At 52.7% G+C, this 25,285-nt stretch overlaps 1 protein-coding gene across 50 annotated transcripts in view; it reads left to right on the top strand.

The window, feature by feature from the left end:
- CELF4 (CUGBP Elav-like family member 4) overlaps nucleotides 1-25,285 on the top strand; it is a 323,954-nt gene that overhangs the window by 63,002 nt on the left and 235,667 nt on the right. For all 50 annotated transcript variants that reach the window (XR_004029638.1, XR_004029635.1, XR_004029637.1 and 47 more), the window contains exon 2: nucleotides 17,455-17,537. Coding sequence is in view for 45 of the 50 variants with exons in the window: in XM_030810509.1 (XP_030666369.1) it covers nucleotides 17,455-17,537 (83 nt within the window). In the remaining 5 variants the exon portion in view is untranslated. The remainder of the gene's footprint in view (nucleotides 1-17,454; nucleotides 17,538-25,285) is intronic.

A 25,285-nucleotide genomic window follows, 5' to 3' on the forward strand; every position in this document is an offset into this window, starting at 1 on the left:
CATGGAGGAAATGTCATCTGCTCACAGATGTGTGATGATGCACCCACCTGACCTGGTACTGTGAGGCTCCATCCCTCTAGTGACCACCCTTCTTTGGGCAGCTAATGCAAAGGCTCAATTAGGAAGCAAGAAAGCAGATCCGACCCCAGCACTGGGTGCCTGGGACAGGCCTCTAGAGTTGAGAATGGAGGGAATCAGTGCTACCTAGAGGGCTTGGGAGGGCTGCCTGGATGAGGTGAGATGTTACTGAGGCCTTGGCTGATTGGTGGGAATTCACCAGGCAGAGAGAGGGATGGGGCCCATCCTTAGTGAGGTGAGACAGGGAGCTGGGCACGGGCCAGGCGTGCAGAGGCTTGAGGGAGATCAGGGAGGGAAAGGAGGGAAGAAACCCTGCAGCTGGCAGGGGGCTGCCTTTGCTCCCCAATGGTGCCCAGCAGTGCAGTGGGGCCCGGGCCACACTCAGGCCACCAAAAGCAGATACTAGCCTTGCTGGAGGCCTGAGCCTTTCTCCTGGGCCACTGTCCTGTCTCATGAGACACCCTGTACCACCTTCCCGGTGAGAGATGATTACATCCTTTCTGAAAAATAAAGAACAGGAGGAAGAAAAGAAGCAGAGCCCTCCCTCTCCTTTCTCCCTCCCACTCTCCCTGCCCCCCCCCCTTCCTCCCTCCCGCTCTTGCTCTCTGTTGCTAAGTAGATGGTAGGTTTATTTGCGGCTGTCGGTTCCCAGTAGAAAAATTTCGTCTTGGAGAGCCGCCCGGATGGAAATGGCTTCAGCACCGATTTCATGGAGAAGGTCTGTGCGGTAATTAGTGTTCATGAGGGAGGAATTGGACTGGCAGGCTCCCAAGAAAACTACTCCCCAAAAGTTAGCTCGAGTCCAGAGGGCCACATCAAATCCAATTCCAGAGTGCACATCTCAACCTCTATATTTAGACCCACAGACGAAGTGGGCAGCTCAGTGGCTGGAGGTTCACGGGGGGCCTGGTCGTGGGAGGCAGAGGCAGCCCATGCTGCTGAGACCACGAGTGATGCACAAACATGATTCAGCTGAGGGCTACTGGTTCTCACTTAGCCCGAAGCATGTCTTCCCCCTTCATGCCCCAGCTTCCCCAGAAGAGAACCTTGGTGAGAGAGGGGGGAAAATGGAGAGAGAAAAAGAGGAATGGAAGGAGAGAGGAAAGCAGGAGGCAGCCCGTGCTGGTCAACGCTGGAGTGCATTTCTACAGAGCACACCGGCTGACTGCAAATGCCCACTGCCCCTCTGAGTCCGACACATAACTTGTTCACTCCAACCACTGCAAGGCCCTCCCCTCCTCCTTCTTCCTACCTACCTCCACTGAGGCCCAGGCAGCCTGCCCGGCCTCCAGGAAGGTTCCCCAGATGACCTGTTTCTGTCCATGGCTTCCTCAGGCCTCTACAGTCTGAAGCTTGGTTACTGGGCCACACACCACCTTACCTGGCTTCCTCCATATCCCTCTGTCCCAGGCCCATCCCCAAGGTGGATGCCCCTGAGGTCAGGTGGTCTTTCTTCTTCTCTTTCCCTGCCTTCTCTCCCCAGGCCAGGACTGAGCAATTAACAGATACCTCAGACACTTAATGATGGAATGGAGACCCTCAGGCCCCAGAGGGCTGCCAGGGGCTGGAGCTCCACCTTGTCCCACCTGAGCCCTCAGCTGAAGGAAGAACAAGTAGAAGCAAGATTAAAAGCCATAGCTCTGACTCATCCTTCCCACTTTCATTCTCTGGAACTTTCCCACATCAACCTGCACTTAAGCAGAGATTTTATAGATAAGGTGGCTAGGGTCCCTGGAAGTCCAGGGACTTGACAGAAGGACCCTCTCCTGGCATCTGAGCTAACCTGCAGCTTCCAACCCAGTGTCTTGTCACAATGCCATGCTGTGGGGGCCTTTGTGCCCAGGGTCTCCCTATGGTTCTGCATCCCAGCCACCCCCAACTTCTCTCACTCCAGTCCCAGACCTCTGCTCTCAGCTGGCCTGACTCCTTGGCCATGGCCCACATTTCTGGCACAACTAAGGCCTCTGCAATCAGCCCCACACCTCACAGGAAGGGTAGAGCTGGGGGTGAGCCTCTGCTCAGCCTCAGATTCCAGGCAGGAGAGGCCTCAGCTGGACCTTCTATCCACCCCACCCTTCTTGCCTCAGCCTCCCCAGTGGGGCTGGAGTACATTCAGCTTAGCTGAGACACAGAAAGGCTCTAAAGAAAATGGCCGGGTGCAGTGGCTCACGCCTGTAATCCCAGCACTTTGGGAGCCCAAGGCAGGCAGATCACAAGGTCAGGAGATCGAGACCTTCCTGGCTAACACGGTGAAACCCCATCTCTACTAAAAATACAAAAAATTAGCCGGGCGTGGTGGCGGGCGCCTGTAGTCCCAGCTACTCGGGAGGCTGAGGCAGGAGAATGGCGTGAACCCAGGAGGCAGAGCTTGCAGTGAGCTCAGATTGCACCACTGCACTCCAGCATGGGCGACAGAGCGAGACTCTGCCTCAAAAAAAAAAAAAAAAAAAAAAAAGAAAAAGAAAAGAAAATGAGCTAGAAGGCAAAGAGAAGGGGTAAACTGAGGGCACAAAGACAAGATGTACTCAGCTGCAGGAGTCGGAAGAGGTGCTAAGGTCAGGCTGCAGGCTGGCTCTGCCTGGCACAGCTCACTAAGCCTGGACCTGGGTCTCCACAACACCCCTCGTTGGCCTTACTCCTTCCCATCCCTGGATCCTCTCAAGGTGAAGTGAAGACAGAGAATAGAGCCCTACGCAGCTGTCGAACTTGTAAGCATCGCACCTGTGCCTCCCTCTCTCCCCAGCCCTGGCTGCCGCCTGCCGTCCACCCAGGCAGGGGCAGGGGCACTGGCTGCACTCGGCCCACACCTCCTCGCATGAATCTGTTCTCCCGATTCCCTTCCGTTTGGTGCACAGCCTTGGAGACACACCTCCATCTGTTGACTCACAGTCAGCTTCCTACACAGTTTGTCTGGCTTGCTCTCCCCTTGCCAGGGTGGCACCGGGCTCCCCAGCCTTACTCAACCCAGGGGGCGGGTGGTGCACCTGAGTTCTAGCTACCTTACTGACCAGATGTGTGGTCTCGTGATGATTGACTTGTGCTCCTTTCCCTGGTGTGTAAAAGAGGGACATGTACTTCCCATGCCCCACTCTTCCACTCATTCATTCATTGATGAGTCTGTGCCAAGGACCCACTTGGTGCCAGGACTGTGCTGGATGCTGAGGACACAGACTCATGGCTAGGGATCATCAAACCTACTTTACAAAAAAGGAAACTGAAGCCCAGAGAGACCTATTGACCTGCTGGAGCCCTCCAGTCAGAACTGTCATGCAAACCATTGACCATCCCTCACCCCATGCTTCCAGTCCCCATGCCAGGCCCTGTGCCAGGAGTAGGGCAGACGAGAGGCATGCAGAGGGGGCCGGCCCTGCCATTGCAGAGCTCACAGGGTCTGCTTGAGAAGTCAACAGATAACACAGTTGAGAGTGCTCAATCCACATTCCTTCCCTTCCCACGAGGGACCTGCCACCCTCTTGGGGCTCCCCGTCCCTCCCAGGCTGTCCCATCTCAGTGCTGTCAGGACCCTGTTCTGCTCCTGTGTGGAGATCTGCCTCTTGTAAACCTTGTCTGCAACGCCCCAGCTTTCCTCTTTCCAGCCCTCCCCAGCCCACATTCCCAGGTCTTGACAATTCCTCTCACAAAAGAAACAATTGGCACTGAGGTGCCTCTTTGGGGATGCATGAAGCCAGCTCTTTGTCACCTAGGCCCCTGCCAGCTCATTACCACTTCCTGTCATTAGCATCTTAGACACACACACACAAGGGAAACAAAACACACCAGCATCCTAGACTCTCCAAGCAAACCATCCGTTGCTCTGAGCCCCCACACGCGCTGGCCTGTGCTGTACAGGAAGTGCAATGAGGTCCCTGTCCCCTATGAGTGTGTATGTGTGTAGTTATAACCAAGGAACACACACGGGTCCTACAAAAGGAAGCAGACAATAGACAGTACGAAGGCCAAAGCCATTTTTCACACCATAGGGAATTTAAGCATCACATCACAACTATTACTACGGACAACAACAAGAAGAGTAATACCCCCCATTAATTATAGCCCAGGTGCTCTGCTGGGCACTCAGGACCCCAGCGGGTGAGTGTTATTATCCCCATTTTGCAGATTCTGGAAGAGACTCTGTAAACTACCTCAGGGCTCCCAGAAGAAAGCAGAGGCTACTGTCACAGCCAGACCCTCCTCCCTCCCAGGCCAGGTGCAACCCTCTCCCGGAACTCCAGACACCCTGCGGATGGCAGCAATCAGGCCATAGGGGTTGGATGGCTTTCTCAGAGTCACCAGCTGGCTGGTGACAGGAACCTCAAGGTCCCATGTTACCACTATGTAGGGATGGGAAAAATGCTGCAGCCTGGGATGGTCAGGGGGAAAATTAAATAGGTGGACAGGAGATAATATAGGTGCTAGTCATGAGACAAAACAGAATGACAGGAAGGGAGGGAGGGAGAAGGGAAAGGAAGAGGGGAGGAGTCAGGCAATGGAAAGGACATAAAGAGGAAAGAGAAAAGGAAGGGAAGAGGAGGGGAGGGGAAGAAAGGGCAAGGAATGGGAGGGGAGAAGAGGGAAGAGGAGGGAAGAGAAGGGAAGAGGATGGAAAGGAGGGAAAGGAAAGGGAGGGGAGGGAAGGGAAGGGAAGAAGAGGGAAGGAGAGGGGAGGGGGAAGGAGGGAAGGGAAGGGGAAGAGAGGAGAAGAAGAACAGAAAGTGAGAAAGCCAAAGAAAGATGTTTAGGAAGGCACCTGGGGGAGCTTTGAGGAGATGATGCTTTTAGAGGCTCCAGCCCTTCTAAACCACTCCGGGACCCCCAAACCCACTCTGTTCAGTCTTTGCACATGCAAAGCTTTGCCCTAGCACACCCTTCGCTTAAGGCCACTCTGGGTTGGAGATTCACTCAGGTGTCCCTGCACTGAGTTCTCCCCCAGGCAGAGTTGAGTAACCTCCTTCTCAAGGCTGCAGAGTCCAGGGTTCAGGACATGGGTTCTGCAGGCAGCCTACCCATCTCACACACTGGCTCTATCAGGGACCTGGTCACAAGATCTCGGGCAAGTCTTTAATCTTTGAGTGACTCCATTTCCTCACCTGTGAAATGGGGATGATAAGTCTATTTTATAGACTTACATTAAATGAGTCGAAATCTATAAAGCCCTTAGAACAATGCCCAAAATACAACCAAAAATCAGTGAGTGTTTGCTGCTATCATTTGTGCCACCAATAGGCCCTGCACAAACTTTGGCTTGATAGGTGTGTTGGTTGCACACTCACCATCTGCCCTTCCAAGCATGCTTACCGATTGTCTTTCTTTCTTTTTTTTTTTTTGAGACAGAGTCTCGTTCTGTCGTCCAGGCTGGAGCGCAGTGGTGTGATCTCAGCTCACTGCAACCTCTGCCTCCTGAGTTCAAGCAATTCTCCTGTCTCAGCCTCCTGAATAGCTAGGACTACAGGCACATGCCACCACGCCCAACTAGTTTTTGTATTTTTAGTAGAGATGGGGTTTCACCATATTGGTCAGGCTGGTCTTGAACTCCTGACCTCGTGATCTGCCTGCCTCGGCCTCCCAAAGTGCTGGGATTACAGGCATGAGCCACTGCACCCAGCACCGATTGTCTCTTTTAAAGCAGGGGGTATGTCTTTCATGGCAAATTGTGGACCATCGATAAATTGTTGTGAAATGAATGAATGAATGAAGCATCCTTTCACTCCATCCACAGATGACAGCACCTCCAACCCCAGTCACATGGTTTGTTGGGTCTTGTGTACCAGTCAGCTGATAAGTTGGCTTCATCTCTCTCTTGATGGGCTCTGTGGGCATGTGGGTGGTTCTCTGGGAAAAGGAACTCTAGAGCCAAATGCTGGTCTCTGTCTTACCCCATAGGCCAGTCTCCCCATTTACCAACTCCTCTCACCCACCTTGGGCACTCCTCGAGAGTCAGCAATGATTGCAGGATGACTTGGAATAGCTCTAGCCCTTCCCAGGACCGGGGCCGGCTGGCCCTAGAGCAAAACCCAGAGCCCCTACCCCTCTGAAAAATGAGAATGCTGCTTCCTTAGGGCCCCCCTGGATTTAAGGGATTGACTCATTGAGGCTGGCGTCCCGGTCACAGTTGCTGACTCCTTCTTCGCCGCAGCCCTCAGGTTAAATATTGCTAAATGCCTGTGATTGAACTTACCATATTGATGTTGGGTGCAGCCAAAAGCCGGGCCAGAACAGTGGCTTAAATGGCCAAGATCACGAGAGAAAGACACCCTCTATCGAGAGCTGGACTGTGGCCTGCCAGGACAGTGTGAGATTGTTTTTCTTCTTTTAAAAAGAAAATCGTATTTTCCAAACATTGATCCTGTCATATGGGACTCCTGGCTATTGGTCTTTTCAAAATAGCCCGTCTTGGATGCTGAGGTTGGAATTTCTTGGTTGGTGTGCTTCTTTTTTTAAAAAATTTGTTGTTGCTGTTGTTGTTGTTGTGTTGTTGTTCTTTAAGTGAATTAGAGCCTGTTAGGAAGAAGCCAGAGGAGAGAGGCGAGATTATTTCACCTTATCAGGCAGGTCCTGAGTGCCACCATGTGACCAGACCTTGCAATCAAAGAGGGGTGGACACACCCTCCCCTCCTGAATTTTGTTCAGCTCAACCCAACTACTCTTATGAAACCCCATCCTGGGGCTTGGTAAGGGGGCTCCAGAGAAGAGGTCCAGCCCTGGGAGCTGTGGTCTAGTTGAGGGACAGGATTCTCACAGATGAGAACAGCAGAAAGCTGCTCAACCAAGCACTCGTTTGAGGGCATCAGACATGTTCGAAGGAGACCCAGCAAGGGCTGAGAAGCTGGGAGGGTTACACTGAGGAGCTGCAGCTTGAACACGGTTCAAAGGGTTGAAGGATCTGATGGAGGGCCCAAGAGTGGAGAAGGCACTCCAGACATGAGGAGAGAACAAGCAAAAGCCCACAGTGATATGGTCACACACTGCTGAGGGAGGGAGGCATGGCTTAGCTGTGTGACCCAAAGGGAGGGTCTGTCCTAAGAAGCCACAAAGGGACTCAAAGGTCCACTGCCTTGCTGGTATGATCTATTTTCCTTTCATGGGAGATAAGAGTCAGAGAAGCCCATCGCACCCCCCAAACACACACACACACACACACACAAGCACACACACACACAAATCATGAGGGCAGAGAGCTGTCCCTGTGGATATATCAGGGAGCGCTTCAGCCCTGGGGATAGGGATGGGGACTTCAGAGGCAGCCCAAGGACAGAGTCCTCTGAGCTTCCCTCTGCATGGGGAAGGCGCTCCCCCTGTGAAAAATGACCCCCACCTCCACTTTACCAGTCCCATGGCCACGGAGAGCTCCAGCAAGGGGAATTCTCTGCCACTCACTCGGCAGGTATTTGCTGAGCTCGCTGTGCAGGTATAAGACACACACACAACCCAGCAAATGACACTAGCCACTGGAGCGTCAGATGGGGCATGGTGTGATTCTTATGCGCTGAGGAGGTCAGGGTGTCAGGCCAGGGCAGAGCCATGTGGCTGAGGTCAGCTAGTGAGGCTCTGAAGTTCTGAACAAACAGGCCAAGAGGGAGAGGGAATCCGGGCAGGGGTGGAAGTAGTGAGGCAGAGGCTCAGAAGCTGTTGGAGAGGAGGGAGGTGGTTTCCTTCTCAAACCAGTGAAGATGCCTAGCTTCATCAGGGACCCTGTCTGTCGCCCATATCATGCAATTTAGCGATGGTTTTGATCTTGCCAAGGAGGCCTCTGAGAGCCCCTTCCACTGTTGGCCATCCCCACTGAATTGAGCCTGGCTTCTCACCCTGGTCTAAGAGAATTCAAACAGGAAGATCTAAACTCCCCTACTAGGTTCATTAGAAAGGAACATAGTTCAGTTTCTAGGTTCTAGCAAAGAATTTATCCTGGCACTCATGTGAGTAGCAAATGCGCCAAATGCATTTGAAATCCACCCTTGATGCTCAGCTAGAGACCTCTGCAGAGGAGCCCATGGCGTGCCTGCCTTTGACATTTGAGAGGGCACCTGTGATAGAGGAAGGCCAGGCACCACCTCAGCTGACTCTACTTGGGTGTCTGCAGGAAGAAGATGAGGTCACCCTTGAGCCCCTTATCCCAAGAGAAGGCCACAGGATGGGGGGTGGGGAGGGAGGACCTCTCCCCTCCAAGGACCCTCATGTCTCCCTGAGCATGGCCCATCCTCACACTGTCCTCAGACACTATCTAGGGCTCCTGGAGGGGGAAACAGGAGCTGAGCCCAAAAATAGCCATCAGGAGACCAGGGTCTCTGCTCGCCCACTGTGGCCACATCTCAGGGCCTCTCCCAGTCTCAAGCTTCTGAGCTGTCAGACGCTGATGATACCCACCCCATGCCGAGTCTATGCTGAGGTGTAAGAATGGTGAGATCATGCACATGACAGCACTCTGGCAAATCAAGGCCCTCTGCCAAAAAAACACACACAAGGGAGCACCCTCATGCTCTCCTGGGGACCAGTAGGAGCTGCTGGCCAGAGAAGAGGTACAGAAGCAGGCCCCTGGCTGCAGGAACAAAGCCCAACAAATGTGGTCAGCTGAGCAGACTTCACTTCTGCAAGCCCATGTTGGAAAGGCTGACACCCACCCTGGGCCAGTCCCTACTTTCCTGAACCTCATGGGCCAATCAGCCCTGGCCACAGATGGAGGAGCTCTTTGCTGAAAAGGGGGACGGCCATCAATATGTCACGTCCACTTTGTCTTTTTTCACAGTGCTATAAAGATGGAGCAATCGACACCAGACATGTAATTCTCAAGCTTTTAGGGCATAAACAAGGGCAACTGGCAGGGAGGGACACTTGGCAAAGGACCCACTGGCTGGTTCTTTAACCCTCTGAGGTCTGCACCTCCTTGTCCAGAGCCAGTTAGGTCCCTCGGTCTGAACATGCTGCCCTGAGCTGAGCAAGAAGAGAAAGAGAAGGTTGGTCCCTCTCCTGGGAGATTCAAATCTAGCTTGAGGAAAATCTGGACCACCCCAGGTCTGTGCACATCTCTGTCTTGTGGGTATAAAGGGCAGAAAGAGTCACAGTGAGCCATTTATTTTCCCATACCACACAGAGGAGTTTAACTCAGCAAAACTCATTCGCACTCTAGAATGGGCCATGTTCTTCTCTGGAGTTTCTGATTTAAAGAGAGGAGACTCTGGAGGGCAGTACGGAGCCTGAAAGACGAATGCATGGCCAAGGGGGAGATTTCAGCACTTGGAGAGCCCCTAAAGAGGAGAGCAGGCTGCAGCCTCTGATGCACTGGCTTAGGGGACCATTCATCTTCCCCCTCCCCTACCTCTGCAGTCCCCATCACCCCCACCCCCCAGGCTGCCTCCTCTGAGGAAGATGGATGGCTCCCGCCACCAGGGGCCTGAGCAATGTGTTGACTTCCCCAGACCTCATGGCCCACCTCCCATACACCCGCATCCCTGCAGCAGCCCCTTCCTGCTGCCACTCCGCTCGCTCTCACCCAGCCAGAGGCAGAATGGAGCTCAGCAATCTCTGCATTCTACGCTGTCTGCCACTGGGGGAAAGGGGACCCTGGGGTGAGCTACTCCTGTAATAGAGTATTTATATTCTGGGTGAACACACACAAAGGCAAGGCAGACAAAGACGTGTATGATTCGAACTGAAAAATGAGAAAGACCATTGCCAAGGGCTATGAGAGAGGTTGGAGTTGAAGTAGTCAGGGAAGGCTTCCCGGAGGAAGGAAAACTTAGACACTCCTAGAAAGTTATGTGGGCTCTAAAGGAGTGAGGCATGGGGGAAGGCAGCAGAGGAAAGGATGATGTTCTTAGGCTTGGGTTTACCCCATGGGGGTGGAGAAGCAAGAGGAAGTCAGAAATCTATTATGTGGGTGGGGAATCACTGTGTCACATGGAGAGAAGACAACTGCAGGAATTGTTGGAATACCAGCAGGGAGTACTTGGAGGAGTGGGAAGAGAGAAGGAAGAAGATCCAGGTGGAAAGAATTAGGGAAATAAGAATGGCCAGGAAAGGTCCTGGGAAGATGGCAGGAGGGTCAACCTTGGCTGGACACACAGAGAAGAGCCCAGAGAGAGGCACAGACCCATGGGGTCTTTTTCCCGCCTGTTACTCAGTCCTGCTGAGCCCCAAGGACCCAGCCTCAAGTTGTTCACGGTTGAGGTAAGAAAATGAGGCTCATCCCTGAGGCAGGCCATGGGCAGAGGCCACATGCGAATCCATAGAAGGTGAGAACACAGTGGCCGACGTAGATGCTCAAGGCTTCAGCTTGGAGTAGGACCTAAGAAGTGGGTCTTAAAGGCTGTGTAGACTCCAGCCGGGCATTCGAAGTGGGAGGATGTTTGCAGAGGAAGAACATGTACATAATGAGCTGCTCTGTAGCTGCCTCTCTCTCACGTGGCGGCAGAACACCTGCTTCAAAAGGTACCAGGAAGACTGCCTTTGCCCACCCAGAGCACGAAAGACAGAGCCTGGATGGGGGAACAGATGTGACCTCAGAACACCAGTAACCCTCTTCCCAGGGAAGCTGGTGGACTTTCCCTCCCTCCCTCTTGCGATCCACTCCCAGAGATGCTACTATAACTTCTCTGCAGTGGCCTGCATGTTTTTTAAATCTTCCAGGTGATTCTCAGGTGCAGCCGGGGGTGAGGCCCACTAAGGAGTGATGCTCCCAGGCTGTGATTTCAGGCACCATGGCAGGTGGATTAGTGGAGATTTGGGGCAGAGGGGGGGAGCCCCTTCCTTGGCCCCTAGGTCTGGCTAGTGGGCCTCCTGCTCCCTTCCCATTCCCCACTGCCCAGCTTTCTCCCACTTCCTCCAGGCCAGCCAAGTCCAAGGCCTAAAGGATCTGATGTTTTATTAAAATCCAGACCTTCCTATTCTAGGGCCACCTTCCTCTGGCTAATTCTGTAATTCAATTAGTAGGAAGGCAAGGCCCAGCTGGGGTGGGAGGAGGGAGAGCATCACATCGGGAACCTTCCCTTCTGCGATGATTACACCCCAGGCTTCGGCCCTGTTCAGAGTTGGGCAGGAAATTGTACTTCCTTCACTTCACAATGACAAGGGCCTTTTATCCCGGCACATGGGGGCTTTGTAAATTACTGCAGTCTCCGTGCAATTAATTCTGCTGCACTGTGTTTTCCCCCCACCTGGGAGAGGGCACCGCCCACCTTCTTGGCCACAGCAGTACCCCTTGCACCATGGTCTGCTCGCTGCCTATGTCGGAGAGGGGCATCTGCCACCCCTGCGTGCACCCTAGCCCTACAGCACCCTCCCGCTGCCCACGCTGCCTGCCTTTCCCTGGCCCAGTGCTCACCTCTCCTGCCACACACTCCTTCTCCCTTCCCTCTTCACTCTGCCAACTTTTCCCAATCTCCCTTCAGTGCCCCAATCTTGGATCTCTTTCCCCCACCCCCATAGTCCCTCTTGGTCACCAGCTTGCAGAACCCTGAACAAGGAGCTGGGCCCTCCACTTAGCCATATAGACATAGAAGAGCCTGTCTCCACCCTCACCGAATTGAAAGTCTATTCAGAGACAAGGCATCAAGCTGGTAAATGGAAGGGATAAGTAAATAAGAATGGTAAGTGGGAGAAGGTGACATGGCTGAATAAGGAAACATGCGTGCTGGCCAAAGCGTTCAGTGTATGTGATAGAATCTCAAGTATTAGAGGACAGGCAGGTCTGTGCTGGCCAGAGGAGGTGGGCACGGGGTCCCTCTCAGGTGAGGAGAGGAGGTAGCCACAGGGTCTCTCTTGGGTGAGGAGAGGAGGTGGGCACGGCGTCCCTCTCGGGTGAGGAGAGGAGGTGGGCACGGGGTCCCTCTCGGGTGAGGAGAGGAAGTGGGCATGGGGTCCCTCTTGGATGAGGAGAGGGTGCCATAGGGAGCCTAGGTGTCAGCTGCTGAGGGCAGCACTGTGGTGTGACTTCTCACCCCACAGTTCTGTCACCTCTCTGTCCCCACCCCACCTTGGATGATTTCCAAAGCTGTCTCTGCTCCAGAACAGGCTGCGCTTCTATCCTACTTGATCCCGTGACTCAGGAAGAGGTGGGACAGAAAGTGCTGACCCCTAAACGGTGGTAGACTCCATAATGAGCTGGTGCTGGGAGAACCATCCCAGACACTGGGACAGGATGAGGTCCTAACCCGCCCAGAGAGCCCCTGGATCACTTGGGTGGCTCTACCTCAGGTCCCATCAGAGTCGCACAGCTGGGAGGGCCCTCCAAAAATGGGAGGGTGAAGATGGGGAGGTGTTTGCACCATCATGGTTTCCATCTCCCAAACACCAACCCCCAGAACTCAGGGCCAAAGAACCAGAACCATTTACATTTCCAGCTTGCTGAGTCGAGAGCACCTGTGTCAACTCCCAGCACCGCAGCAGCCAGCCCCGGCTCAGATGAAGCTTTCAGGCAGGGCCACGGCCACCCCACCAAGGATAATTTCCCTCATGAAGTATATTTGCCAGGCGGCAGATGTGCAATGATCTTTGTCTCCTCAATAGAGGCCATGGGCCCTGCATCCTGTTGGGATCACCTATTCTCACCCACCTCCTTTTCATTTCATCCTACTCTTTTAGCAAATATTTTTTTTTCCCTTTCAAGTTAATTATGCAAGTGATACATGAATACATTCTGGGTCTAAATGTGTCAAACAAAACAAAAAAAGTGAAAGTCATAGGAAACATACCCCCCTACTCCCCACCCCGTACTCCCTGTTTTCAGTTTGGTGTGACTTCCAGACTTTGTCTTTCACGTGTAAATACAGGTCTGAGTATATAATGGGCGAGTTGACTGTGTCTCCACTGTACATACATGGCGTCTATTATTTCACAACTTGCTTTTCCCGTCTGACAATGTGGCTTTCCATGCTGGTACATTGAGGGTCTTTTCATCTTTTTAACTGCTGTCGAGTATTCACAGTTTAAAAATGAAAGCATTCCTGTCCTAAGGGACATTTAGGTGGTTTTTAATATTTTTTGCTATTCCAAGCAGCCACACTGGATCTTTGCCGACTCCTCTGTGAGCACGAGTGTATGTGGATCATAGGATCAGGACTTGGGAGGGATTTCTGGGTCTGAAGATGGGGAGAGATTTCTGTGGCACTGGCCACATCCCCAGGAAGGATGAGGCATCCTCCGCAGACCTTCTCAAGCCAAGCCTCAGCGTTCAGAGACCAGTGCTAGCCTCTCTCCCACACTGTCTTGTGTTGTTAGACAGCTGCTCCCTGAGAGAATCCTGTTTCCCACCTCAACTATGAGTTCCCAAAGGGCCCCGCCAGGGATGTCTCTGGGGACACCTCAGTACAACATAGGAGAGTGAGTTTGGCAGATTAGTGGCTGCTGGGCTGAGGCTGATGCTCCCCACCTTCCCCCCTTTCAGCTGGACACCCTCACAGCCCACAGCCCCCTCCTCAACCCATGTGAGATGTGGAAATGAGCCACAGGAAGTCAAGGCCAGCTGTTCTAGCTGGGGGTTCTATGTGTCCCACCCCCATTCCCTCCCCAGGAGAGAGCAGTGAGTGTCCAGTGGCTGAGGCTTGGGCACCCTTTCTTCCCCGGCCCCCCAGCTTCCACCCCAGGCCTCTCACCATCCACAGCACCCTGTGATGGCAAATTCTCCTCCTGCAGCCCCCTCCCCACAGTCACCATGCCCCCAGGGCTCTGCCCTCAGCCAGGGAGCAGACTGGTCCCTTCTTTTGAACCCCGGAGTCAGCGTTAATAACTGCTTATCTGCATTTGCCTTTCTCAAAGAGCCTTAAGATAGCCAACTAATCTGCCATGCTGGTGTGTCAGCGGCTGCATCGGACGGGCTGGAGATGGACTGGGAAGGGCCCGGGGTGGGACTGCCCCAGTTAGCCTCTGTGTCCAGCTGCTCCTGCCTCACAGAGGTGCAGAGGGAGAGAAGGAAGGGGCTTCAGCACCTCTCTAGCCCCTGCTTCACAACAGTGAACTGATATTGACACTGCAGCCTGCACTTAGTGAAGTCTGTAGAGGCTGTTCATACCCACCGGCAAGTAGGTCTCCCCACAAGCTTCTGAGGGCCATTACTCTTCCCATTTTACAGATGAGGAAGCTGGGCTGGGCCATGCCTGGGGAAGGGCTCTCCTGGGCTTCTCTCACTGCTTCCTTCTTTCATCTCCGTTCCTTTCACAAATACATTCCCTTTCCACCTCCTCTCTGAACCCGAAAAAGGAAGGGAGGCAGGAGGAATTTCTACATTGGAAGGGGAGGAAAGGGGTTTTCATTGGGTGCAGGCTGGATGGTGGAGGAGTCAGGAGCTGCAGTTGTTTATCAGTCTTTTCTGGGATCAACTTGGGGGTGAAGGGAGAAGCATGGTGAGAGTGCACTGTCAGGTTCAACAGGCTCCTAGGAGCTCTTGGGGCAAAACCCCCCCCATCAGGAACCTGCCTATCAACTCTGGGGCAACCTCTGGCCCTGCCACCACTATGGAAGTCCAGTGTGCCTCAGTGCCCACAGATCTTGGACAGCTCTCAATAGCCTCTGAGCACCACTTCTGTGCCTATTGGCCCCACCAAATGAGCTGAGGTGTTCTGGCATTCAGTACTTTCAAGGAATACATATTAGCCTCCACTCATATGCTGGACACTGAGAACCAAGCAGACACAGAACAAAACCAGGCTCCTAACCTCATCTGAGCATGGGGAGCCTGCCCTTCAATGAGCAAATATATGTGACTCTGTCAGGGAGTGATGGGTGCCAAACAGAAAGGGAAATGGGAAAAGGGGTCAGGGTCTGTGTGGGTGCAGGGCTATGTCAAATGGGGTGGTCAAGGGAAGTGTCTCTGAGGAGGTCTCATTTGAGCAGAAACCAGAGTGAAGGGAAGGAGCACACCATGCTGATAGCAGGGGTGGGGTGGGGGGGCTGTTCTGGGAAGAGGAAAGACCGGTGCAAAGACCCTAAGACAGAGTGCGCCTGGCTGGCTAAGATGTAGTGACGGGACCGGTAAGTGGGGCCAGGGGAAGACTGGAAGGAGATAAATTCAGGGGGTGGAGACGGCAGGGGGAGGTCACCCAAGGTCTGGAGGATCCTGAAAGATTTTGGTTCACAATAAAGTTGTGAGCTCTCTCAAAAACTGTGGCAGAAATTCCTGGAAGCTAGACAAAAGCAACAGATTCTTTTTCCTCTGGAATCCTTTTCTTGTTATCTTGGGCCATGGAAACAATATGGTCATTTCCTCCTCCTACTCCTCCTCCTCTTCCTACTCCTCCTCCTCTTCCTCCCTCCCCTCATCCTCCTCCCTCCAAACCTGCCCCTGACCTTGTCCCAAGCTGGCTTGCCTGCATGCAGCAGAGGCAGTGGCCACCTCCTGGTTGCAGGCAGAGGACAAGGCCAACAAGGGGACGGGAGGAAAGACACCCCCGGGAGAAGCAGGCGGCAGCACGAGGGACGACGTCACGGGGGCCTCTGACCGCTATTCATTTCAGTCCCCGGGTGTCTCCATCAATAACCGTCTGCCAGTGACCAGGAGGGAGGAGGACGGGAGAGGGAGGAGGGGTGATCTGGGGTCTGGAGGAAGGGAGAGATGAGAAGGAGTGGGAGAGAGGCTTCTCTGAAGCTCCTCCAAGCCTGGGGCAGGAGTTGGAGGCGGGGAAGGCAGAGGGGGCACTGGGAGCTGAGAGTTTCTGTCTCCCAGGCTTTTCTCCCTGTTTCCTTCTTTCATCTCCGCTCCTTTCACAAATACATTCCCTTTCCACCTCCTCTCTGAAGCCAGAAAGGGAAGGGAGGCAGGAGGAATTTCTACATTGGAAGGGGAGGAAAGGGGTTTTCACTGGGTGCAGGCTGGATGGTGGAGGACTCAGGAGCTGCAGAGGACACCGGGAGCATTCTGTGCCCGGCAACCAGAGTCTAAAGCAAGCCTGGTGACAAGGGCTGACATAGGTACCAGACTGGCACCAGCGGCCTGTGGGCCTCATGAGAGGAGGGCCTGGGCCACGAGGTCTGGCACAGAGCCTGGCACAGAGCGAGCACTCAGGAAATAAATGGCCATGGCAATGACCAAATGGCTGGCTGTGGAGATTGGCTGGGGATGGACTAGACCAGCCAAGGAGGGCTGCCTGGAGTAGGTAGAACTTGATCAGATTCTTGAAAGATCAATGGGTTTCGGAGAAGTGAACATGGGGAAAAAGGGCATACCAGGTGAGGAGGTGGTGAGAGCAGAGGAATCGGGGGCAGAAGGGAATACAGGTTGTTGGGGATGTGGCCTTGGATAAGATCACGTGAGAGAGAGAGAGGAACAAGAGAGGCAGCCATTCCACACGGTGCCTTCTCTGGGGCCATGGGTGGCTTGAAAAGGTCTGAGGTGACTGTTCACCAGAACATTCAAGCCTGCTTTCGCCATAGTGAGCTTTTGGGCTTTCCCCATGGTTTTGAGCCTTGCAGGCCTCCCAAGCCACCTTCAGCCACATCAACAGGCAGAGAAACAAGGCACGCTGGGCAGCTTATGGGAACTCCCAGAAAGACTCCCCCATCCCCACTATCTTGGCCTTGTCACCACACCTAAAGAACAGCACTGAAAAGTCACCCCTTGAGTATATTCCTCTGTCAAATCCAGATTCCCTGGCGAGGGGGTGGGGTGTGGCCCAGTTAGAATTAATCAGTGGCAGAGCTAGACTGAGCCTTCTCAGTTCGCAGGTGGGGAGACTGAGGCCAGAAAGAGGATGTGATTTGTTAAGGTCACCCAGGGAAGTAAAGGCAGAGCAAGGGTGGTCTAGTGCTGTAAGTCGGTGGCCTGGATATGCCCTAGAAGCCCTCTGACTTGGAGGGGTGTGGAGACCATCTGTCACTGCAAATCAAACAACAGGGGTTGGGAAAGGGGACACAGGGTACATTTATTTTATTAGGAGGGACTGGCTTGGGGTCCTCCTTACAGACTGAGCCTTTATTTGGAAGGCTTAGAGGAGCCCGCCACCATCCCTGAGGGAGCAGCGCCCAGCACTCCTACCGGCCAGAAACAGAGCCCATGGTCAAGTGTGGCTAGAGGTGCTGGGGGTGAGGGGTGGAAGCTGCCCCTTCTAGGAGGCGTAGGGGCTGGCGCTGAAACAGGCAGAAAGGTCTGAGGCACCAGGGTACGGGGTAACGAGAGAACCGTAGGGAGAGGGGGGTGTGGTGGGGGGAAGATGCAGGGTGGGGAGACTCCGCGGAGGGAGCAAAATAGAAAAGCAAAGGGAGGTACGAGAGGCAGACAGCCGGGAACACCGAGAGGCAGAGAAGCTCCGAGAAGAGTGCACGGGAGAGAAAGAGAGGTGGGGACAGGGACTGAGCGGCAGGGAGGGGCGGGAGCCTGGAGGGCGGGCGGCAGGGCGCGTCGGCGGGCCCGGGGGTGCCCCACTGACCCTTCTTGGCGCTTGCTTTCTTCCCCAGGCTGCGCCTTCCTCACCTACTGCGAGCGTGAGTCAGCGCTGAAGGCCCAGAGCGCGCTGCACGAGCAGAAGACTCTGCCCGGGGTAAGTGGCGCCCGCCGCGGCGCAAGCGGCCGACGCGCCGACAGGGGGCGACTTCGGGAGGCCGGGCGGCGGCGCGGCGCGCTGGGAGAGGGCGGCAGGGCGCCCGCTGCCCGCTGCCCGCTGCCCGCCTGCGCTCGGGAGCCCGCGCGCCCCCCAAATCCCCGGGGTCCCGGCCGTCCGGGCCCGACGGGATCCGGGGCGGGGGCCCCACTTGGCCGTGGCCGTGAAGGTGGAGCCCGGACGCAGTTCCTGCGCGGGCAGCCTGGGGCGGGGGAGCGGCGCGTCCCGGGTCCCCGGAGCGGGAGCTGCCTCCGCCGGGCCCGCGGGCCGCGTGCGCGATCGAGTCCGCCCATCGAGTCGACGCGGGCCGCTCTAGTGGGGGAGGAGGGGGCCGGCGTGGGAGGGGGCGCCGCGAGTGAGATCACCGCGGTTTATTTAAGGAGCCAGCCCTCGTCTTTGATAAACTATCGCGCCTCGGCCCTGGTTTATAGCTTCTGTGCGGGGGAGAAGAGAATTATTTATGGCCCCCCTAACTGGGTGTGATATCAGCCATGGCTATTATCGAGGCTAGTTCATCACCATAAAATAAGAAGTGTTCTTCGGGTCAAGGGTCTGCGCGGTCTCTCCTGTGGGTTCAGATGGGGCGGTGGTGAGGGGGGAGAGATATACGGCTGCTGAGTATCTAAAGATAAATGGAAAGATGTGTGTTTGTGGGCATAATTTAAAGATTTTCTAAATAGAGTGTTGACGCTTATACAATGGACACTGCAGGGAAGCACGTGTGTTCTATAAGTATGCACACCCATGCTTACACATGCATGTTTACATTCTTACCAAGCCAACCGTATGTAAACACACGTTTCCATTTCTACCCCACAGCGGGAAAGGTTAACCAGGTAGACGGAGAGAAAATGCAACCCCGGGCGGGGGCAGCCTTCCTTTGCATCAGAGATCTTTCTTTACTCGTTTAGGGGTGGGGAGAGCTGAATTACACAGGGCCTTCCTTCCATTAAGACTGCCTTTGTATTGTATTTTGGTATTTGTGATTGCAAAGCACGGGGCTGAGTCATCTTAATAACATACCCACAGATGCAAATATATGGAAATCGAGCACCGCACAGATTTTGTGTGAAGCCCAGCTCTGGCAGGGTGGCCATTCCCCAGTTGTTTTTTCAGTTGCGCGGCTACATGCACATATATTATAGTAATTACTTTCTGGGTGCCCTCTGTAAGATGGCAGAAATATGCTCCACATCGCCCCATGTTATGTGTGAAGCATAAAGCCATATTGTAGGATAATCAAAGGCTTCTGAGAAAGGTTTGTGCTGATTAATAAAGTGTTTATGGTACTTTGTTTTGGGGGAGATTGTGACAGATATTTTAGAGCCACCCAAATGGAATAGAAAATACCACACTGTTATGGGAGGCCCTTCATCAGCTTGAGAGAGATTGCTGGGGAGTTTCATGGTGGCTAAAAGCCAGAATCAGATGGGGAAACAGAAAGAGAGAAGGTGGGAGGGGGAGGTTTAGGATTTTGAAAGGGGAGAGGCTGGGAACTGGGAGTATTTCAGTAGCAAGTGTGGATTGTTGAGGATCTAACATTAACTTGTGGTTGTTTATTTTACATATAATAGAATAACTAAATGATGGAGTGTATTAGTTCTTTAATAATTTATAGAAATACTTTGATGTTGCAGTAATTACATTAAAGGTCACATATCAAAGGTAATTTGGTTGAGCAGCTGTGATGGTTTCTCAGAAGCAATCAATATCACTGTCCGTGGTGCTGATTTCACCAAGGAGCCTGCCAGATTAAAGAAGGCTTATTACCAGGCAGAAAGGCCCAAGGGAAATCAGGAGCATATTGGAGCGATGCGCCAGCCCCCCTTCCACCGATAATTAACACTGTTCCCCATAATCTGTGCTAATCCTTCATACTGGGAGATCCAGTGGCATTTTTCTGAAATCACAAAGACAAGTTGAGTAAGTTTGAGGGAAAGGGCAAAAAGAAATGTGAATGTATGTTGGGACGGGGAGGGGGGAAGACAGATAGAGGCCAACAGCAGAGCTGAAACATAGCCTAGAGTCCCCTCGAACCCGTCCCTTCTTCAAAGGCTTCACAGGGAGACTCATGGCCTCAAAAACCTCATCAAACAATTCTCGGGGCAGGCACGGCCCACTGGAGGGAGGGGCAGGAATGAAAGACCGGATTGCAGCTCGAAGTTCCGAGGGCACATTGTCTCCACACAAACCTGCATGCAGACGAATGAAACATAAAATGACCAAGTAAAATTATTCTTTAAAGTGGAGTTGTTTTGATTCCAGAAAGCAGACCTGGTGTTATTGCTGTTGGTTGGTTCTCTCCTTTGAGATCAGAGAAAGTGTGCCACTAGCAAATGCAGGGACGGGATCAAGCCAAATGCTCTCACCCAACCAAATAATAAGCACTCCTGGCAGCTGAGGCTGTGTTCATGGCTACCTGTTTCGGTGAGAGGCAGAGGGGGACTTCTTCTTGTCTGGGGTGACCACGCTAGGTGCTCCAGCAAGCACACTCTATGTCTGACTAAAGAGAATGAAATTGAAAAAAAAAGAACCTGGAAAACTGGTAACCTCAGCAATTTAGGCACTTTTCCAGACTTCAAAATCCATTAAAATCAATCCATTAAAATCAGCCCTCCACTTTCTCGCTGAGGAGAGAAAGAGGAGAAAAGATAGTACAGGCAGCCTATGCTGTTTCTAGCGAGTTACGGAGCTCGCATCCTGTTGCCAGCAAGAAAAATAATCCCATTGCTGTCATACACACACACCACCACCATCACCATGAGCAACAATAACAAAATGACAGAGACAGAACTAGAGGCACCCCTAGCACATGTCTTCACAGGGGGCCTGAAAAGGGAAGCTGACATTTCTCTTGGGATCAGTGGAAGCTCAGAAACCAGACCACAGTGGCTGTTCTTACAAATCAGTGATATGTGATTCCCAGTATCCCTGGAAACTAGCCTGAGCAGGGCCCTCTGATGGCTGATGGAGTCATCCCTGGACCAGTGGCACAAATGGATTATTATTTTTGAGTTTGGCATGTTTTTGGTAGAATTAGATTATTAAACTATGAAGCTTCTTCTGGGTCTTTTTGAGCACTGCCTTCTGCCAGAATCCAGGCAGAGTGACTCCCTTTCTCTAATCTCTCTGCCTCTCTCGCCCTCATACTCTTGATCTCACTCTTTCCTGGCTTCCTGTTCTTTTCCTGCCCATGCTCCTCTATTCACAAAATTTGTTTCACTACTCACAGGGGACAGTCAACATGGGGTAGTTTCCCAATCCATCAACAAGTATTTCCTGTGTGCCAGACGTTCTGTAAAATACAGAGATAAGAAAAACACATCCACCTCCCCGCTTGGAGTTGCCCACCAAGTTGGGAATGGAAACCACACACACACACAAATATCTACATAGTCAACAATACAAGACAGCACATGTTATTATAAAATGGGTAGTGTGGACAATTGTTCAATAATCACAATATTTTTAAGCACTTACTATATGACAGGCATGATGCCAAGCACTTTACCTACATTGCCTCATTTTATCTTCACAACTACCCTATGAAGAAGATGTCATGATTGTCCCTCACAGAGGAGGAGACCGAGGTTTGCCCAAGGTCACAAAATTGATAGGTGGCCAAGCCAGGACCAGCACAGAGTATGCTACCAAAGCTCAGGATACCTGCCTCTGCCAGTGCCACCGGTTGCTTTAGGAATTTAGAGAGAACCAGGATGACCATGGAGTGCAGGAGTGACTCAAGTTTTCATTCAGGATATGGGTGGGGTGGGAGTAAAATGAGTCAGATGGGAGCACCGGTCCAAGAAACGGCCCAGAGTCGAGGCACACACAACAGGCCAGAAGCCAGGTGACTCACACAGGGTAGGAGAGGCCCACTCTGAGAACCACCTGGGGCCTGAGTGTGCAAAGGAAGCCTCTTGAAAGAAGTCTGTTCCTTAAAATCTACCCCTGAAGCTTTGTTGCAGCTCCTCCAGCCATTGGGACTTTGTGGGGAATTGTCTTCCAGGAAGAGCCCTTCTGTTTCCAAGGTTGGGAATACAGGGTCTCAAGGGAGATGCTCAGATGAGAGAAAACCAGGTGCTATGACAAGCTGTGGCCAGCACTTTGCTCCTTTGGTGGCAGAAAGGGCTTCTCACCAGGGCTGGCAGGGGAAAAACTGGGTCCAGCCAGTAGGAGGCCAGGAAGCAGTGGGAATTAGAGCTGGCCGGGGATGGAGGTGGGGGAAGTGGGAGCTGTATCTCCTTGGTAAACATTGAAGTTCCAACTCACTAGTTAAAGATTGGCTTTTGTGTCGTCATTCCAACAATCCTTGAATACAAAGCAAACTAACACACTCCTCCCTGCTGTCTCCCCCTTCCCCTCCCCTCGCGTCAGCCTGGCAGACATGCAGAGTCCCGCCATCGCACCTCCTGACTCAGGTCACCGCGACTCAGGATGGGTCACTTCCATGGAAATTCAATGTGACCTTCTTTGAGTTTACCAGGAAAGATGTTAAAGTGGGAAAATTCTTTTCAGAGAGCTCAACTGGATTTCTAGCACCTCTATCTCAGACTGTCTCTCCTTTCTATCCCTTCCTCTCACTTTTCTCTTTCTTAATCCCATTTTCTCCTCCTTTCTTTCTTTTTCTTTCTTCTCTTTGTGCCCCCATTTTCTCCTCCTTTCTTTTTCTTTTTCTTTCTTCTCTTTGTGCCCCCACTTTCTCCTCTCTTCTCTCCCTCTGCACATTTTCCTCTATCTCTCTCACCAACACTTTCTTCTTTTATCCTTCAGACTTGTCTCTCCTTTCTCTCTCCTCCCTCCCTCTTCCGACTTTGGCCCACCCCACCTCAACCCTGACATCCACAGGAGGCTCTGGTGGGGCCCCCATCACCATATGGGGGCTTCCCTGGCAAGGCCCATCTCCCTCCCTGGCAGTCCTGCCATTGAGGGATCCATCTAATTTTATGTACAACTATAAAGATGAATGATAAGTAGAAAGGACGCAGGCAAGAACAAGATGAATAAATTATAAAGGGCAAATGATGACAAGACAGGGGTCCCCAGAGACAGTGATATGATAACAGAAACTAAAGACGAATGTATGATGGATGTAGTTAGCATGTATGGAGGCTGTTAATTCTTCAGGGTAGTTTTACAACTTCTAGTGATTGGTGCAATCAAAGCTTTTCATTTTAGAAATGAGATGTATTTCCACTTGTTTGTCCTGTAGGCACAGTGTTGGTTTTTGTCTCTGGACAGTGAGTCTAGGTCCCATCAGCACCTGCGTCTTCCCTCCCAGCCCCTGCCACCTTCTGTTTCTCTGCAAAGATCATCTCAGCCAGATCCACACACTCTTCCAGTTCCCCGGTCCTGTTGTCCTTCCTCTTGCTGAGTGTATTAGCATGGGACTGCTGCAACAAAGCACCACAAATTGGGTGGCTTAAACAACAGAAATGTATTGTCTCACAGTTCTGGAGGCTGGCAGTCCCAAATCAAGGTGTTGGCAGAGTTGGTTCTTTCTGAGGGCTGTGAGGGAGAATCAGTTCCAGGCCTCTCTCCTGGCTTCTGGGAGCTTCAGGCATTCCTCGGTTGCAGATGGTGTTCCCTCTGTGTCTTTGCATCATCTTCCCAGTGTACATTGTCTGTGTCCAGACTTCTCCTTTTTATTAAGACAGCAGTCATATCGCGTTAGGGCCTGCCCTAATGACCTCGTCTTAACTTGATCATCTGCAAAGACCTTATTTCAAAGAAGGTCACTTTCATAGGTCCTGGGGTTAGGACTTCAGCATCTTGTGAAGGGAACACAATTCAACTCATAACACTGAGAAAGGCACTGCCCTGTGGCTCTTCCACACTAGGGAGGATAAAGGCCTACAATAGTGTCTGATTCAGGGGGTCGCCCAGCCTTTCCTCTGTATCTCACCTGGATTCATGCTTTTTTCTTTCTCTTTGGGAGAATGGATGATACATCTTTCTTCTTTCTCATATTCCCCGAAAAGAAGTATTTGTCCTTTTAGGGCAGTGGTTCTCAATTTTGCCCTGCAGGGGACATTTGACATTGTCTGGAGATGCTGCTGGCATCTAGTGGGTAGAGGCCAGGGCTGCTGCTGAATATCCTACAATGTACAGGACAGTCCCACAGCAAAACATGATCTGGCCCCAAGTGTCAACAATGCCAAGGTAAAGAAACCCCATCCCAGGCCTAGGGTGGGTAGAAGGTGGGACAGTGAGGCCCTGGGGCAGAGCGTTCCTCCCTTACTTGCTGGTTCTCATTCATTCAGGGAACAAGCCCGAAGGTCCTTAGAGTATTACAAGAGGGAGGACTTGTGAAGAGGCAAAAGCTCCAGTGGTGTAAGCACAGGGTAGCGGGGGGAGTACGGGCAGGAGCAGAGGGCAGAGCCCACCTCCAGGCATTAAGGATCATTTGTCGCCTGCCATTCACATGCACTCATGTCTGCAGGGCAGACTTGACCCAAGGGCTTAGCAGTTTCAGCACCGACTCCAGCTCAACTCTCTCCTGGGTTAGGTGAATGGAGACTTTGCTATAACAGAGCTGGAACCAGAACCCAGGCCTTGAGACCCACTCATGTGGGGCATTTCTCCAGCCCATACCTTCAGAAGAGCCCCCATCCCAACAGCAAACAGGCTTGGCAGGCATGTGCCCTAGCCAGGCTTTCCAGCCAAACAGGACCTTCACCACAGGACACCAGCCTGGGCTCATTATACAGAAGGGAACACCAAGGTTCCAAGAGAGAAGTCCAAAGTGCTTTAAATCCAGGTACTGAGGGACAGATGGGCATAGGGGCTACATCTGTGATGCCTTCGAAACTTACCTCTTCTCTTCCACATTAGCCCTTAGCCCAGCCCCATGTCCCACTGTGTTTATGCAAAATCTTTTCAGTCTCCTCCCCACAGAGACATCTTAAAGTCCTCCTTCTCCCTGGGGCTGTGCCCACAGTCTTCCCTGCTGGACTGCCCACTTTCTCCTTCCCTGCCCAAACCACTGTCCTAAGGGTTCCCCATTTTTCAAGCAAGTGACTCTTGACTCTCATAGGGGCCTCATCTTCTCAGTGGCCCCCATGACATAGTCCAGGCCTGCCATGGGCTGTGCCCGGAAAGGCTCCCTAACAAGTTTATCTGAAAGAACCAGAGAACCACTGTCCCTGCAGTCATACATGACTTGAAGGAAATAAACAAACAAGAGGGCACATGAGACAATGAACAGAGGGAACCTGGGCCAGGTCCAGCCTGCCACCAACAAGCCATGTGGCCTGGGCAGAGCAATGAGCTCGGACCCTCCCTGGACACACCATCTAGACTGTGAAGGAGATGATGGGCCAGATCACCACTCAAGCCCCTTCCAGCTCTGACATTCTTTATATTTCTAAGAATAATGAGTTCAGCATTACTCACATTACTTAAGACAACAGGGAGAGGAGAGGAGAGGGGGAGAGCGAGGACGACAGTGTCTCCTGCTCTCCACTACCCGACGCCATTGGTGACATGTGTAATAAAGCGTGGGTCAGATATGTCTCTCCCTGACGCAGAGCAGCCAGACTGCCTGCCCCCCAGGGCTGGGGCTGGATTCCTGATGGTACCCCTACCCCTGCCCTCTGCTCAGGTCTCATTCTAAGGACACCAGACAGGCATTTTGCAATTTTCGCACTGCCCCAGTGTGGCTTGGATCACGGTTGCCATCACCCAAG

The sequence above is a fragment of the Nomascus leucogenys genome, chromosome 4 (genome assembly GCF_006542625.1).
Source record: "Nomascus leucogenys isolate Asia chromosome 4, Asia_NLE_v1, whole genome shotgun sequence".
Classification (NCBI taxonomy): Eukaryota; Metazoa; Chordata; class Mammalia; order Primates; family Hylobatidae; genus Nomascus; species Nomascus leucogenys.